Consider the following 15,843-nt stretch of genomic DNA (forward strand, 5'->3'; position numbering starts at 1 on the left):
AGGTAAGCAGATCTCTGTGAGTTCGAGGCCAGCAGAGTCTATAGAGTGAGTTCCAGGACAGTCAAAAATTAGAGAAACACTGTCTCAAAAAACTTAAAAACAAATACACAAACAAAACACGCAACATTGTGGGGTTTTTAGATTGTTTTTTAAGATCATGTGTAAGACTGATTTTTTAAGTGTGTGTGTGTGTGTGTGTGTGTGTGTGTGTCTGCGTGCACAGTGTACACGAGTGCAGGAGCCTGTGGAGATGAAAAGAGGGTGCTGGAGTCACAGGTGATTGATTGTGAGCCACCCAGCATGGGTGCTGGGAACCCAACTCCAGCCCTCTACAAAAGCAGTAAACACTTTGACCAATGAAACATCTCTCCAATCCAGTCTGTCAGTCTCTGAGCACGGAAAGTAACCACAACACTGGCAGAGAATAAGACAATAAGCCTCCTTAAGAGGTCAGGGATCTCAACCAAGACAGGAAAAAGTGAAAGAGAGAAGATACATGACTCATGTCAGGAAACAGCACAGCATAGCAGAGCCTGCAGAAACCTAGAACTAAAGGGGAAGAAGAGCAAATACCTTAATGCTCACAAACTGGACATCAAAAAAGAACTGAATCAGATCTCTAAAACCATCAGCTGCTTGTCAGTCAAGGTACCGCACGCTACCTACATCAGCTGCTTGTCAGTCAAGGTGCCGCACACTACCTACATCAGCTACTTGTCAATCAATGTGCTGCAGACTACCTAAGCAGTTCTGTAGTTGTTAAGAATATGGCATTTGTCATTTCAAAGACTTTTTTTTTTCTTTGTTCTTTTTTTTTTTTTTTTGGGTTTTCGAGACAGGGTTTCTCTGCAGCTTTTTTAGAGCCTGTCCTGGAACTAGCTCTTGTAGACCAGGCTGGCCTCGAACTCACAGAGATCCGCCTGCCTCTGCCTCCCGAGTGCTGGGATTAAAGGCGTGCGCCACCACCGCCCGGCTATTTCAAAGACTTTTCAGGCTTGGGTGGGCTTGCTGCAGATCTTACCAAGCATTTAAAGAAGGAATGAAAGCCAACTTTCTATTTTCCTCACAAAAAGGAGGGAAACACCTGACAGCTCATCATGAGCCTGAATACACCGATAGTAAAACCAGACAAACGCTGCAGACCAATGTGTCCCAGAAACACAGATAAAAAAATCAAACAGAAGAGGGTGAAGAGGGTATGTGAACTCAGAACAACATCCCTAATACCTAACAAGGTACCCCAAAGTATTAATGTAAGTATGATTGCTTTCCCTTTCATGTATTATAAGTTCTTCAAAATACATAAACAAAATCCAAAGAGATAAGAGTGAAATACTTCTAGTTTGTGAAAAGAAGCACGTCTGAGCCAAATACCTTTCCTCCAGTGATCAAAATAGCACCATTCCTAAGTCCTGCGATGAGGGAGATCAGCTGCCGAGACAAAGGGCGTCCCAAGAGGCTGTGAGTGATGTGCTCCATGGCAGATATACCTAAGGAATTCACTCCACTGCAAAACATAAAAGCTCCTAAGTGACAAAAGCAAGGTAGAGCCTTAGCTAGAAAAGGCTGAAGCTTTCCTTCCTGGGCAAGTTAGCATGTTAAGGGCATAAAGTCTCAGAAGGGCTAATACTGTATCTGATGTGTAGCTTTTAAACAACAGTCTAATGTCTGAAGCATGTGCAGTAATGACAGTTTTGTTCTAAAGGTCATTTATTGGATCTCCTAACACACCTAAGCACTCCCCATTCCCAAATAACCTTTAGTCTGGTCATTAATATTATCATCAACAGACGCTGCAGAAGGGCTTATTGGGACAGTCAAAGCTCTGGCTCCTCTGAAAACTCCGCCTTCATGTGTCATATACAAACATTGAACCCACACTATTTCTTGATTTCTACCATGATTTTATTCATAAAAAAAAAGTGGAGCAAAAACACCAGGAAGTGGAATCCAAACAGGTTTACTTCATAGTAATGCACACTATTGCACCTAATCCTCTTTAAGGTTTCATTTTTTTCCCTAAAATGAAATGGCTCTCACATCTGGTGTAAGAATGTGAATTCTCAGCTAACACGTCTAGGCTGCTGGTCTGAGCATATAAATAAAGAAACCAAGACGGCTTCTTTTTCAGATTTGATCTTCTGAAAAGATGAGAAAATATACAAAAAATCCTAATTATTACAACAAAAAGTGAAGGAATAACTTAATTTGAAATATTTCTCACCACTCAACCAATGCTTCAGATTTAGCTATTGAAATACTTTTATTTGTTTTGATAACTACTGTTTTGGTCAAGTACAATGGTCAGATAGGTGGTACTTGGTTAACACTTTTTTTCTCACGAGTCAGTTCTCAAAGCAGAACCTCTAATAAAACTAGCTACCTAAACAAGGTACATTTTTAACCCATGTGTAAGGACGGATAAAGTCCTTGAAAATTATCTCCTAATGTATCAGAAAGATTTTTTCATTGGCATTCCTGGTCGCTGTAACATGTGCACACAGAAGCCTGCCAGAGGGAGAATCCAAAGCAGTCTGTAAACATACTAATTCGGCCATAACCTCTTACCCCAGAGAGTTCAGCTTTAAAAAGGGAAGAAGAAAGTCAATTTCCTCACTGTTTTCTTCTCTTATCATAGGTTCTAGAAGGACCTACAGTGGCAAGGAAAAGTCAGTTTTACACTTCAAAGTTATGCCTTTTGCTTGTTTCCTGAGTCCCAGAGAAAAAAATCAGCGACTCTGTTCCATCAGAGAAAGTAGGTGCTGCGCCCAAGAATACAGCCTGATGACCCCTGACAAGGTGCTCCGCATGGAGCAGCCATTTACAGACAGCAGCGGAGAGACTGACACTTCACAGATGTGTATTCTTTCATTTGTGTCATAATTAATATCTCCACAATTCTTACATTCACATTTCAAAGATAAACTGTGGCTAGTTCCAAACCACTGAGATTCTGAACAACTCTCCCAGCTTCAGTCCACAGCAGCAAACAGAAGTAGAACACAATGCTCTAAAAATACAAGAACTAAGGCACCGCTGCAAGAAACGTGGGGCGATATTTGTGAAGGGTAGAGAATGTTAACAACTGTCAAAATAACATAAGAAGTAGGTTAAAATATTAATTTACAAAAATTTAAATTATTATTTGTGTGCACAACTCAACAAGGAGGTGGTTCATGTACACACGTGGAGGTCAGAAGACAACTCTGGTGTATACATGTACATTACAAAGAGGAGGTGGCTCATGTGTCAGAGGACAACTTCAGAGGTGTTGCCTCTCTCCACCATTTACATGGTTCCCTGGGACTGAACTCAGGTTACCAGGCTTGTATGCAAACACTCATTGAGCCATCTCACTGGCCCCAAAATAAGAACTTTTAAAATCAATCCTCTAAGACTAAATCTTTATTTGTTTAATACACAGAACTTTAAACCATGATCTGTTTACCAGTTTACACAATCAACAGTAATTCTGAAACTTAAGTGTGTTTAACTGATGCTTACATTTAGGATAAATCAATAATTTATAGAGTAAAATATTTAAAATCAAGTTATTCCTTATTCTTCTCATGTGGTTTCTAAAGCAGTTCTGGATGTACACTTCCAGACAAAAAGCTCATGCTTTATTAGTAACAGATAACAACATTGCTTTATTACACATCAATAGAATGTCATTACTTGTATTGAGATCTTCTGCAGCAGAATGGCACTCAACACAAAAACAGTCTCTCCTTTTTCCTTTTCTTTTTCCTGAGAATGAACTATACTCAGATTGAACTCTTTCAACCCTATTAAGAAGAAAGTAATAAATGGAGAGTTAGAACTAAAACTGAGAGGAAATAATTTGATTTCAAATATCGAGCATATTTAAAGACATTCTTTAACACATATAATACTGTTATGTTTCACTGTTCACATGTGACATAAGTTGAAAAAACAAAAAATTTTTCAAACTAGCCATGTGCGATGGCACACGCCTTTAATCCCAGTACTTGGGAAGTAGTGGCAGGCAGATTTCTGTGAGTTCGAGGCCTGCCTGGTCTTCACAGTAAGTTCCAGGACAACCATGATTACACAGAGAAACCCTGTCTTGAAAAACCAAAACAAAACGAAAAACTTAGATGTTATAGTCATTTCAATAGGAAAAAAAATAACACTTTTACGCACCGTCTTTAATTCTCAGCTTAATGCATTCTTCCTTCGATACTATCAAAGGAAGCGTGGTGGAAGCCGACTGCTGCAGCCATGACGAGAACATAGCTTTGACATCGTCTTCACCCACATCTTTAGGCTGCCAGAGAAAGGGACAGAAGAGTGACCAAGGACTTAACATGTCTTCCTAACAGAATGCAAAATCTTACCAAATTTACATGCAGATGTGTGATCTGATGTGACCATGTGTGTGACCTGATGTGAGGGTGAGTGTGACCTGATGTGAGGGTTAGTGTGACCTGATGTGAGGGTGAGTGTGACCTGATGTGAGGGTGAGTGTGATCTGATGTGAGGGTGAGTGTGACCTGATGTGAGGGTTAGTGTGATCTGATGTGAATGTGACCTGATGTGAGGGTGAGTGTGACCTGTTGTGAGGGTGAGCTGATGTGTGAGGGTGAGTGTAATCTGATGTGCTGGTGAGTGTGACCTGATGTGAGGGTGAGCTGATGTGAGGGTGGGTGTGATCCGATGTGGCGGTGAGTGTGATTGGTCTGATGTGAGGGTGAGTGTGATTGGTCTGATGTGAGGGTGAGGATGATGGGCACAGTCCAGCTGAGGAACCATTTATATAAACAGTAAAGGTTACAGGGATCCCAAATACCCAGCGAAGTGAAGTGTGAGACTTCACTGTGGCCAGTGGCATGCAGTCAGCAGCCAGAAGAGTCTCCTTCCCAGGGGAGGGAAGGAAACTGAGCAGGTAACTTTGGGTCTTGTTGTTTTCTACAGGCTCATGAAATTCAGACATGATGTTCAGAAGCATCAGGCATTTTGTACCTAAAGGAGCCAAGTCACAGCTAAGGAAGACAGAAGAGAAAATGATTGGAACCTGGGGCCTTGTGCCTGCAAACTTCCTGTAACCAAGAAAAGTAAATACTTGTATATTTAAGCCACTATTTCTCTTCTTACCTGGAACACAGTCTAGCTGTACTAAATTAATAGTGTTAATTTTTTAAAGGATAAAAGAAATTATTAAAAAACAGATAATTTTGAAAGTTTTTAAATTAAATTTCAGTTCTTAAAAACTCATCTGATAGTAACTGACATTCAATAATATTACAAGAAAAATAAAAATTCATATAGGATTGAGATACAGTTTTCAAGCATGAGTACCTGAGGGTGGTGGCGCATGCCTTTAATTCCAACACTCTGGAGACAGGCAGGTGGATCTCTGTGAGTTTGAGGACAGCCTGGCCTACAGAGCAAGTTCCAGGACAGTCAGGGCTACACAGAGAAACCCTGTCTTGAGAAACAAAAAATAAAACAAAGAAACAAATTTTTTTTTAAAAAAAAGGGTGGTGTGTGATAACACATGATTGTAGTCCCAGCCTTGGGCTGAGGAGACGTGAGGATCCCTAGGGCTCAGGGCTGGCTAGTGAGCATAGTGTGCTTGTCATGTTGCAGGCCAATGAGAGACCATGATTCGAGAAACAAAGTGGATAGCACTTGGGCAATGAGAGCAGAGGTTACCCTCTGGCCTCCATATGCCATGCACATATGTGCACATATGTGAACCCACATGTGCACACACATGTGCACACACACAGAAAATCATATAGAAAAAGTGATGACTATTTCCCAGCTAAGTCAACCTGCACTCTCCCATTTCTCAAACAGGCCTATTTCTGTTCTTTCTCTTCATGTAGTCAACCTTACACCCACTGGCTAAGCTCAGTTTAGAACCCAATCACCACCAAAAGGAGGCTAACTAAGAAAGGGTACCATCTTCTCATGTAGCCTAGGCTAGCTTTGAACTCTCCAGGAAGCTGAAGGTGACACTGTATTTCTGACTCTGCTGCCTTCACCTCCCAGGTGCTGGTATTAACAGATGTGCATCCCGTTCCTGATTAAGCATTTGGGGATCAGACCCAGACTTCATGCATACTAGACAAACACTGTACCAACTGAGCTACACCCCAACTCCAAAATATCAATAATAATAATAAAAACAGAGCCTAGCATGGTGGCACACAACTTTAATCCCAGTACTCAGGAGGCAGAGGCAGGCAGATTCATGTGAGCTCGAGGTCAGACTGGTCTACAGAGTGAGTTCCGGGATGGCTCTTATACAGAGAACTCCTTCTGTCTCAAAAAACAGAACAGAGAGAGAGAGAGAGACAGAGACAGAGACAGAGAGAGAAAAAAAGAGAGAGAGAGAGAGAGAGAGAGAGAGAGAGAGAGAGAGAGAGAGAGAGAGAGATCCCCATATTTGCCTTGACACATTCACGTTTACTTATTAACGACTTGCTTCTTAAACTAAGCATGTTATTGGCCCACAGATTCACAGTCTCCTGTCTAGGTATATACAGAAAACAGAAAATCAAATACACACTTGTACTTCACTGCTCCCTGCAACATTAATCACAAGAGTCAACAAGTAGAAGCCATCTAAATATCTGCGGATACCTGGATGGATAGACAAGTGTGTGTGTGTGTGTGTGTGTGTGTGTGTGTGTGTGTGTGCGTGCGTGATGAAATATTATCCACTAAATTACAGAATGAAGTTCTGATGCATGCTACAATATGGAAGGACCTTGAAAACATTATGTGAATGAAATAAGTCAATACATAGGATAAACTCCACTTCTCCACAATATCAAGAAGTAACGACCTCACAGACAGAACATGGACTGCAGCTGCTTGCAGGGTGAGAGTCACAAAGTTTCTGTCTGTGGTAACAGAAACACTTTGGAAATGGTAGTGGAAGCATCATTATGAATATAGTTAATGCTGCAGAACTGTTCCCTGGAAAATGGTTAAAATGCCATGTTATGTGACCTTTAACAATAAAACAGAAGCACATTATTATTAATGAACAATGAGAAACCTCATAACATCCACAAAGGAATTTTGATACAACATATATTTGAACTCACTAAATTCTCTCTAGGTTGTAATTTCAGAGATCTTGGGATTTTAGGGGTGGTTTCCAGTGGAGTTATCCTGACTACTGCATGTAGTTCTATATTTAGTCTCTTCCTCAGGTCATCTGGGATCTGCAATTTAAAAAATAAATAGTAAGAATATAAATGTTCAAAGAACGATTCAAGTATTTCACAGCCTAAATATTGATACTACTTTCTCCAAGGAGAAGTCATCACATAATCATAACACAGTAATGTGATACTTGTTTTAGCCTTTCAGCTGCTTTAATAGAAATACTATGTACTGGGTGCTTACAAACAACAGAGGCACATTACTGTTTTATGAACCGGGAAGACTATGCGAAGGCACCGCAGAGCTGGTACTGGTGAGGCTCTCCTCACGGCCAAGTGAGTGAGGACACTAGGGAAGGCTGTGTTTTCCCTGGCAGAAGGGGAGAAGGAGGCTGAGTGGGCACCTCTCATAAGGACACCAGTTACACTCAATGCTTCAGCCTTATAACTTAATGGCCTCCCAAAGATCTCATCTCTTGACACTATAATCTGTGGGAGGAACCTTGACATACTGGTTCTGGGGAGACATAAGCATCAGGACTGTAGCAACAGTAAGCAATCATTTCACAAGTCTTTGTGTGTATGTAAAAGTTGAAAGCCACTGAAAAAGCTGGAGTAGTTAAAGCTAATCACAATCTGCCAAGGTACAATTCAATCCAAAAAGTAAATGGTAGAATTTATCACACCCATTAATAAAATATCTAAACTTAGATTATGGGAATGATCACACAACATTACACTAATGACAACTTTTGTATATATTAAATTGTACACTTTAAATTTCATCTCATAAGTTCTTTAACAAATCTTTTAGGATTTTTTTTATGTGTGTGTTCTGCCTGTATGTCTGTCTATACTTGACATGCAAGCCTGGTATATGGAACCAGAGGGTATGGGATGCCCTGGGACTGGAGTTACAGACGCTTGTGAGCCACCACATGCGTGCTGGGAATCAAACCTGGGTCCTCTGCAAAAGCAACAGTATTCTTAAGCATCTCTCCAGCACCCCCAAAATTCTTATCTCAAAAGATATTAATAAGCACTAAAAGATATAAAGAAGGGTCTTCTAGGAAAGCTGAAGGGGCACTCTTCATAGCTGCTGGCTCCGGCAGAATGGGGAAGGACTGCTATCTTTAAGAGCTGCTCACTGGAAGTTTGACCATGCTCCAGTGAGCACATGGATAACACAAACTGGACTTGATATTTTTTTTCTTTTATTCTTCTTTTTCTGTTTTGGGGAGGTCACATGGGTTGGGGGTGAACCTGGGAGGACTGGGAAGTGAATGTGATTGGGATGCATTACATGAAATTTTCAAATAATCAACAAAAATGCTGTGTTAAAAAAAAGAAGGGGTTGGAGACATTGCTCCTCCACAGACAGACTTATAAAGACTCTCTCTCATTATGTTGGTTGTAATTTATATGTATTATTCTAATAAAATCTTGAGGAAGATTAAGTGACAAGTTTCTCCCCAAATTATAAGCCTCATACTAACCCAGACTTTCCCAAGGTGAAGAGGCTCTACACTTTTGGTGAACTCTGTAGCCTTCTTCAACTCCTCAAGTCCATTCCAGACTACCTTCAACACACGGGCCTCACCAGCTTCCTCGGTGTGCTTGGAGCTGATCTGTTTATGATCTGGTGACTCTGACTGGTGCTTCTCTTTTTCAGGCAACAGGACACTCGGCTTTGTTTTGCCTTGCTGTTGTTTTGGAGAACACAGCTTAACTAGTTTTCCATAGGTCACAGTAAAGCTTGGCTCCATATCAAAATCTTCTTGGTGCCATGGAAACACATGAATGGTGCAATGGTTGTGAAACACAGAGGTAGCTGGTGTGGCATGTGTACTAGGAGGCTGAACTCGGCACACTCTGAAAACATTGTCTACAGGAACAACCTGTGACTGCATGGTTTTGAAAGCACTCATTTCCAGTGAACCCCAGGATGCTACTTGCTTGCTGTCTGGCCCAAAAGAAAACATGCTTCCTAGCATAGTCCACCAGCGTGGTTTCCACGATGAGCCACTGGGAACTTCTGGTTCTATTTCATTGGACACAGTGATGCCCTCCGTGTTCATATGAAGTTGCTTGGCTTGCAATTCTTTTGATATTCCTTTTTGTTCCTGTACATAACTATGAAATTGTCCATGTACATCTCCTGTTTTTGGAAATGTGTTCTCTTTGGCTTGACGTGTCTTTGGCCGAATGAGTAGTTCAGTGTTAGTTTCTAGCCTTCCATAAGGGGCAGATGGCATCAGAGCAACTACACAGAAAACAGAGCCATTAGTACTTGTTGACTTCTGCTTTGGCCTTGGTACTCTAATGTAGAAAATGACAGCAAATATTACAATAGCACCTACCAATTTGAATAAATATGTAAGTCTGCTGGTCAACCCAGATGGGAACAATGGCATTAGGAAAAACTATTCGAATTTGATCTAGAAGATGCTGTTCAAGAGAAATGGTATGCAGCTCCTAGGACCAACAGAGAAAAAGGTCAAATCAGGCTGCATTTGGACCATTCCATACCTGGTATGGAAGTTCCCACTCATTTTTTATTTTGAAGTTTATTGTTATAATTAAAGTATACATGACACTATGGGACAAATATGGAAGATCCAACATCTCAGCTATCCTTTTGTTTGGTTTCTGTGTCAAAAGAAGTTAAAGCCTACTTATTTAGAATTAATCCCAAATACAATACAAGTGTCTCACCTGTGGTTCTCATATTATACACTAGATTTCTACCGAGTCATTGCCACAATTCAGACTACCCAGAGTATCTCCTGGTGCTGAGAAGCTGTTTAATCATACAGGAAGGTAGCAGAGGGTTTCTTTACCAGTATCTCCCAGTCATCTTCTGAAAGGGGCTCCACCTCAACTTGTTGGCAAGACACCACATGGGAGCATGGCCTGAGAAACACCTGGAGAAATCAGAAATGCAAGATTCCTGTTGTAAGATTTTTCTGTATCACTAGAAAGTAAGTTCTCTCTGGTAAGATACTGTCTCATTGTCTCTGTCTCTGTCTCTGTCTCTCTCTCTCTCTCTGTCTGTCTTTCCCCTCGCCCATGTTTCACATAACACATATTAAATACTTAAGATTCTTAGATAGGCCTTGATATACTCAATATTTTAGGAAAAACAATGAACAACAGAACAAAGGAACACCCTAGCATAACACGTTTGCAAAAATAATGATAATTCCTAGAAAGAACTGTAAGAGTCAGGTGAGATACCATGTGCCTGTAATTCTAGCTACTCTGGAGGCTGAGACAGGGGAATCTTCATTTTAAGGCTGTCCTTGGCAACATAGTCAGATCTACCAAAGAAAGGAAGAAGAGGACCTGAAGTGATGGCTCAGGGGTTAAGTCGCTTTTCTAGAAGACCCAGATCAATTCCCAGCACCCATATGGTACCTCACAACTTTCTGAAGCTCTGGTCTCAAGAGATCTGATGCCGTCTTCTGGCATCATACATACATACAGGTGGTTACACAGACATACATGCAAACAAATCACCCAGAAACACAAAAGGGGGCTGTATAGATGGGTCAGTAGCTAAGATTACTTATTGCTCCTCCAAAGAACCCAGGTTTGAGTCCCAGAATCCACATGGAGGTCAAAAACATCTATAACTCCAGTTCCAAGGGATCCAGTGTCCTCTTTTGACCTCTGCAGGCCTCAGGCATCCACATGGTGCACAGTCATATATGCAGACAAAAACCCCATAAACAAATAAACATTCAAATGATTTTTAATGGAAAAAAAAAAAGGAGGAGGGCCGGTACGGTGTCTCAGCAAGTAAAGGCACTTAACACATAGGATGAATCTGAGAATATGCAAGGTACCCCCTGCAGCAGGAGGCAGCTACTACTCCACCTAGCAAGGTGGCTCTTGGCTCCTACTCTGTGGGAATCTTCATAGTACTACTACAGAACAGAGTGTGTAGAAAAGCAGACACACACCATGTAGAAGCAATGAAAGTGAAAAACAATCAGGGCAATTTATAGCTCTAACGAAGGTACCAGAATCCACCGTAGGAAGCTGTTGCTGTCCACAGAGCTGTCCTACTGAGTGTGCCATGAAATCCTGGGCAAAGACAGGCTGACACACAAGTCACCAGTGACATCTAAGGGCATTTTCCAGTTAGAAATGTGAGATTCTAAGGTTGGGGAGACAGCTTGGTCTGTAAAGTGCTTGAGGGCCTGAGTTTGAACTCACAGCAGTCACACAAAAGCAGTCATGAGAAATGGTTCCTACAGTCCCAGCACTGAGGAGGCAGAGAGGTGGCTCCTTGAGACTTGCCGGCCGGCCAGCCTAGAATTATCAAGCCCTGAGCGCAGTGAAAGAGTCTGTTTCAATAGATAAGGCGGGAAGGCTGGAGAGACGCTCAGTACTGAGAAGCAGGTACTGCTCTCCCAGACAATCATGGCAGGTGGCCCACAGTCAACTGCAACTCTAGTTCCCAGGGAACTGACTTTTTCTTCTGGCCTCTGTGGGTACTTACACTCACACGCATATCTCCTCCCTGGTCTACCACCCTTAACCCCCATCCCACCACATACACATACACACAAAATAAATAATAAAATTGTGACAAAAACAAAAATAAAGTTCTAAAACGGAAGAAAAACCAATAACTCAAAAAAGGAAAATAATTTTCCAAAAATGGACCGGGAAATGAGCAGTTAGAATACAGAGCCAAGCAGGAGACATGTTCAAGATAAGATGAACAAAATACAGTTCGTTAGCCTGAGCATCCCAGCCTGCTTACCAGAGCACATGAATCCGCACACCCTCCCAGTGTCTGAGCTTTAGGACGCCACATTAAAGGAGGCCATGGCTGCCAGCTGTGCTCACCTGATCCCCACTGCAAAGTCCAAGTTTCTGACCGACTTGTCTACTAATTTCAGCCACATTTTCACTTTGATCATTGAAATGTCTGCCTTCCACCCAGCTCAGGTAGGTGGGCTGGCGATCCCAGGTTACTTCTATAGCTTGATTCTATTTATCCAAACAATAGGAAAGAAAAAGGGTTTAGTGTTTATGATACTCTCCCCGGATTCTGACAAGCAACCGAAAACAGTGCTGTAGATCGTCAACTACTCCTTTTCACATTTATCATGGAAAAACAAACCTGGAACATGCACCAGTGCCGATGCTGGGCTCAGAGCCGATAGTCTAATAGTCTTAATGGCCTAACTGAAGCAATTCAGAGTTCAAAATACCATAGGGAGCTGATAACTTACACACATTTTCAGTATGTATGTGTTTAAATTAATAATTTAAAAAAGAAAATAACAAACATTCAGGCAAAATGCTCATATTTTATTTACATAGTAAAATAAAAAATTTTAAATATATAACAACACAATTTAGAGTTATGAAACACCAATCAGCTGGAATATTTAATCTCTTACTCTTCAATGAATTTATTTAAAAATTAATAAACACACAAAATAAAAGTACAAAAATTAAAAAAGGTAAAATGTGAAGATAGGTTTGTGTTCCTAGAAGGAATTATTGTTAGTTGTTTCTTGTACTTCCTTCCTGAAATGTTTTATTATGTACTTTCTTAATGACTTTTAAAGTTGATAGAACTGCCTGGGCATGTTAGTACATGCCTTTAATCCCAGCACATGGGAGGCAGAAGCAGGCTGACTCTATGAGTTCGAGGCCAGCCTAGTCTGCATAGTGAGCTCCAGGCCAGCCAAGACTACACAGTAAGAATTCTCAAAAATTCTCAAAAAGAAAAGCAAAACAAACAAACAAATAAAGGTCATAAAACTATAGAAAGATATAATTTTAAACGGGCTGGAGAGATGGCTCAGTGGTTAAGAGCACTGTGGTACTTCTGCCTATGTGGATCCAGCTCTGTGCTCTCCCAGCCTCCACAAGTATCCTCATATGTGGCAGACAGATAGATATACACACAATTAAAAATAAATCCTTAAAATTAAAAATATATTAGAATAGCAAAACACAAAAATAATGTAATATGTAAGCTGTGGCTGAGAATTAAAGACCAGTGTCCTCCATGGCTAAAGAAGTGTACTTCCAGGGCTGGCGCTGCACGCCGGGAGGCTGAGGCGGAAGGGCCGTGACTCAAGGTCAAATTGGGTTACACAGAGAGATTCTGTCTCTGAAAGAAAATTACACTCGTTCTAGGAACCGTGAACATGTGCACTTGGAAGGAAAGAAATTCCTTTCACAAAAACACAACACTATGAACAATTCTGTGTGCTCTGCTAACGCTTTTCAGTCAGTGATTCATGCGTTTGCATATCATGGTCAAGATTTAACAGGCTTTACCCTTTTACTACTGCATCACAAGCATTTCTACATATTTACCCCTCCTTAGTAAAAAGCCAGCATGCTGAAGACTTGTTATCTCAGGACTTAATGTTATTAAATTCATTTCTCTAAATCAAATAAATCCAAACCTTAAAATGGCAAACACCAGCCGGGCTGTGGTAGCACAGGCCTTTAATTCCAGCACTCAGGAGGCAGAGGCAGGTAGATCTCTGTGAGTTCGAGGCCAGCCTGGTCTACAAGAGCTAGTTCCAGGACAGGCTCTAAAGCTACAGAGAAACCCTGTCTCAGAAAAAAAAGGTGAACATCAAACTCTCATTTACACTAAATTTCAGTACTTTATCTTTCTTTTAACAGTACCAATTGCAAAGAATACTAGAGTCCCTTCTGAGGCAACATGGCGCTCAAATGTTCTTTAATAAACTTGTATACACAAGAAAGTCACTGATAGCCAGTCCTCAGGGTGCACACAGGAGGCAGGCGGATTTCTGAGTTCAAGGCCAGGGTAGCCTGGTCTACAGAACAAGCTCCAGGACAGTCAGAACGACACAGAGAAACTCTGTCTAGGAGAAAGTCACTGCATAACCTTTAGTTGCATAATTTTCTCAGTTTCCAAACAATGATCCAACTGCTTTTGCTGACAGAGATCATTCAACTAAACACAATTTGATAAAGGAAAATAAAGCCCCAGTTTGGAGTCAAAAGTCCTAGATCATTATCTAGGTAATAAGGGCAGAGGTCAAAGACTTTTGTTATGGGGTTTCATAAGCTCAGCAACTCAGTTCCCTTTATTTCATAAGAAACCTTCAAACCAGTGACACTGCAGGAGGAAATATGAATTCTGAAATATCCAAAACATCGACTAGGCCCCTGCCCTGCAAGGGAGAAAAAAAGAAAAAAATCAACCTGAGCAAACAAGGAAAACATCTCAATCATTTTATTTGGCCAAAATGTAGTTACTAGTCAGGTGGTGGAGGCTCATGTCTTTAATCCCAGCACCAGGGAGGCAGAGGCAGGTGGATCTCTATGAGTTTGAGGGCAACCTGGTCTACAGAGTGAGTTCCAGGACAGCCAAGGGCTGTTACACACAGAAACCCTGTCTCAAAAAGTAAAAATAAATAAATAAATAAATAAATAAATAAATGACAAAGGGGTAATGAGACAAGCTGGAACTTGTGTGACTGATTTCTTTCTCCCACAAAGAAAGCAAATCAGACAGTTAAAAACTATCTATTTGGTGAAGACAAACTAATTAACAACAAGAAAGATTCTGATGAAATTGGTATGTTTTCATAGGTGGGTTTTAAAAGCAAGATAGAAGTAGCTCAAGAGAAAAAAAAGGTGGGCTAATTTAAGTCATTTCAAAATCTCGGATATTTCTTTTATGATCTAGTAGTCCGGATTCATGCATCTAGGATTTTAAGAGATTACAAATATTCTAATTTTCGTCCCATGAACACACTCAAACCAGAGAACCTATCTGCACTCTTTGTTAAGAAAACCTGGATGCTGTATTTCCGCAGATGGTTATAACGTTGAAACACCATAATGACAGCATCCAGACAGTGATAGTTCGCTGAGATCCACTTGGATCCTGGTTACCACGTGAAGGTGTGAGGTGGAAACAATTCCATCGCCTTCTCTTCCCTTCCCTGCACACCCCTGCGCTGCTCAAAGCCCTCCTAAGCAGGGAGAGCTGTCACGTTACTGACCTTCTGTATAAACTGGCAACCTCGCAATCTACAAATCAAGTCTGCCACTCGAGGCCTCTATGGCAGCACTGGCAACTCGCTGGCAGGACGATACTTTAATAGCCATGGAAGAGCTCTCTAGAGCTTTTCAACCTAGAGTTAGAACTGCTTCCGAACGCCAAGGCAGAACCTCCTAGCCGCGGTGCGGGTGGTGCTGCCACCTCACGCCGTGCCCGCAGCGGGGCTCGCTCACGCGTCGGTCCTTTAGTGATCAGCGGGGAAGATGTCAGCAGACACCCGTCCCCCGAGACGTTACCTGCAGCAGGTACAGCTGGGCCACGAGGCGCCGTGGCAGATGGAGGAAGCAGTCCCGAGCGTTCGTGAAGGTCACCGTCACTAACGCCCCGCCAGACCCCGCACCCGCCAGACTGTCGCTGCTCCACATTGTCCTGACGCAGCTCCCCCAGCCCACCCCGAGGCAGAGTCCGCCCCCTTCCCCGGAAGACCAGGGCGTCGGAGCCCGAGAACATCGATCGGCCCCTCCCTCCTCCGAGACTGTAGGGGGCGGCACACTGCCGATCGAATTCTCGCTCTCAGGAGACGACTGTCCAGCCAATCTAAGCACGCTCGGCCCATTCTGCTCTCTGATTGGACACAAAGGAGCGCATCCGGCGGATGTTGTTCTGGCGACCAGG

The 15,843-nt window shown here is 41.9% G+C and overlaps 1 protein-coding gene across 2 annotated transcripts in view; it reads right to left on the minus strand.

Moving 5' to 3' along the window:
• Pex1 (peroxisomal biogenesis factor 1) overlaps positions 1–15,647 on the minus strand; it is a 37,098-nt gene extending 21,451 nt beyond the window's left edge. Inside the window, exons 1-10 of one of the 2 annotated variants that reach the window (XM_038319881.2) lie at positions 15,465–15,647; positions 12,006–12,149; positions 9,986–10,069; positions 9,506–9,620; positions 8,642–9,408; positions 7,086–7,205; positions 4,168–4,291; positions 3,679–3,788; positions 2,569–2,651; positions 1,375–1,507 (exon numbers count right to left, since the gene is read on the minus strand). In XM_038319881.2, coding sequence (XP_038175809.1) covers positions 1,375–1,507; positions 2,569–2,651; positions 3,679–3,788; positions 4,168–4,291; positions 7,086–7,205; positions 8,642–9,408; positions 9,506–9,620; positions 9,986–10,069; positions 12,006–12,149; positions 15,465–15,593 — 1,809 coding nt within the window. In that variant the 5' untranslated portion in view covers positions 15,594–15,647. The remainder of the gene's footprint in view (positions 1–1,374; positions 1,508–2,568; positions 2,652–3,678; positions 3,789–4,167; positions 4,292–7,085; positions 7,206–8,641; positions 9,409–9,505; positions 9,621–9,985; positions 10,070–12,005; positions 12,150–15,464) is intronic. The other variant, XM_038319880.2, reaches the window with a different exon arrangement.
• Positions 15,648–15,843: the final 196 nt, after the last annotated feature.

The sequence above is a fragment of the Arvicola amphibius genome, chromosome 2 (genome assembly GCF_903992535.2).
Source record: "Arvicola amphibius chromosome 2, mArvAmp1.2, whole genome shotgun sequence".
Classification (NCBI taxonomy): domain Eukaryota; kingdom Metazoa; phylum Chordata; class Mammalia; order Rodentia; family Cricetidae; genus Arvicola; species Arvicola amphibius.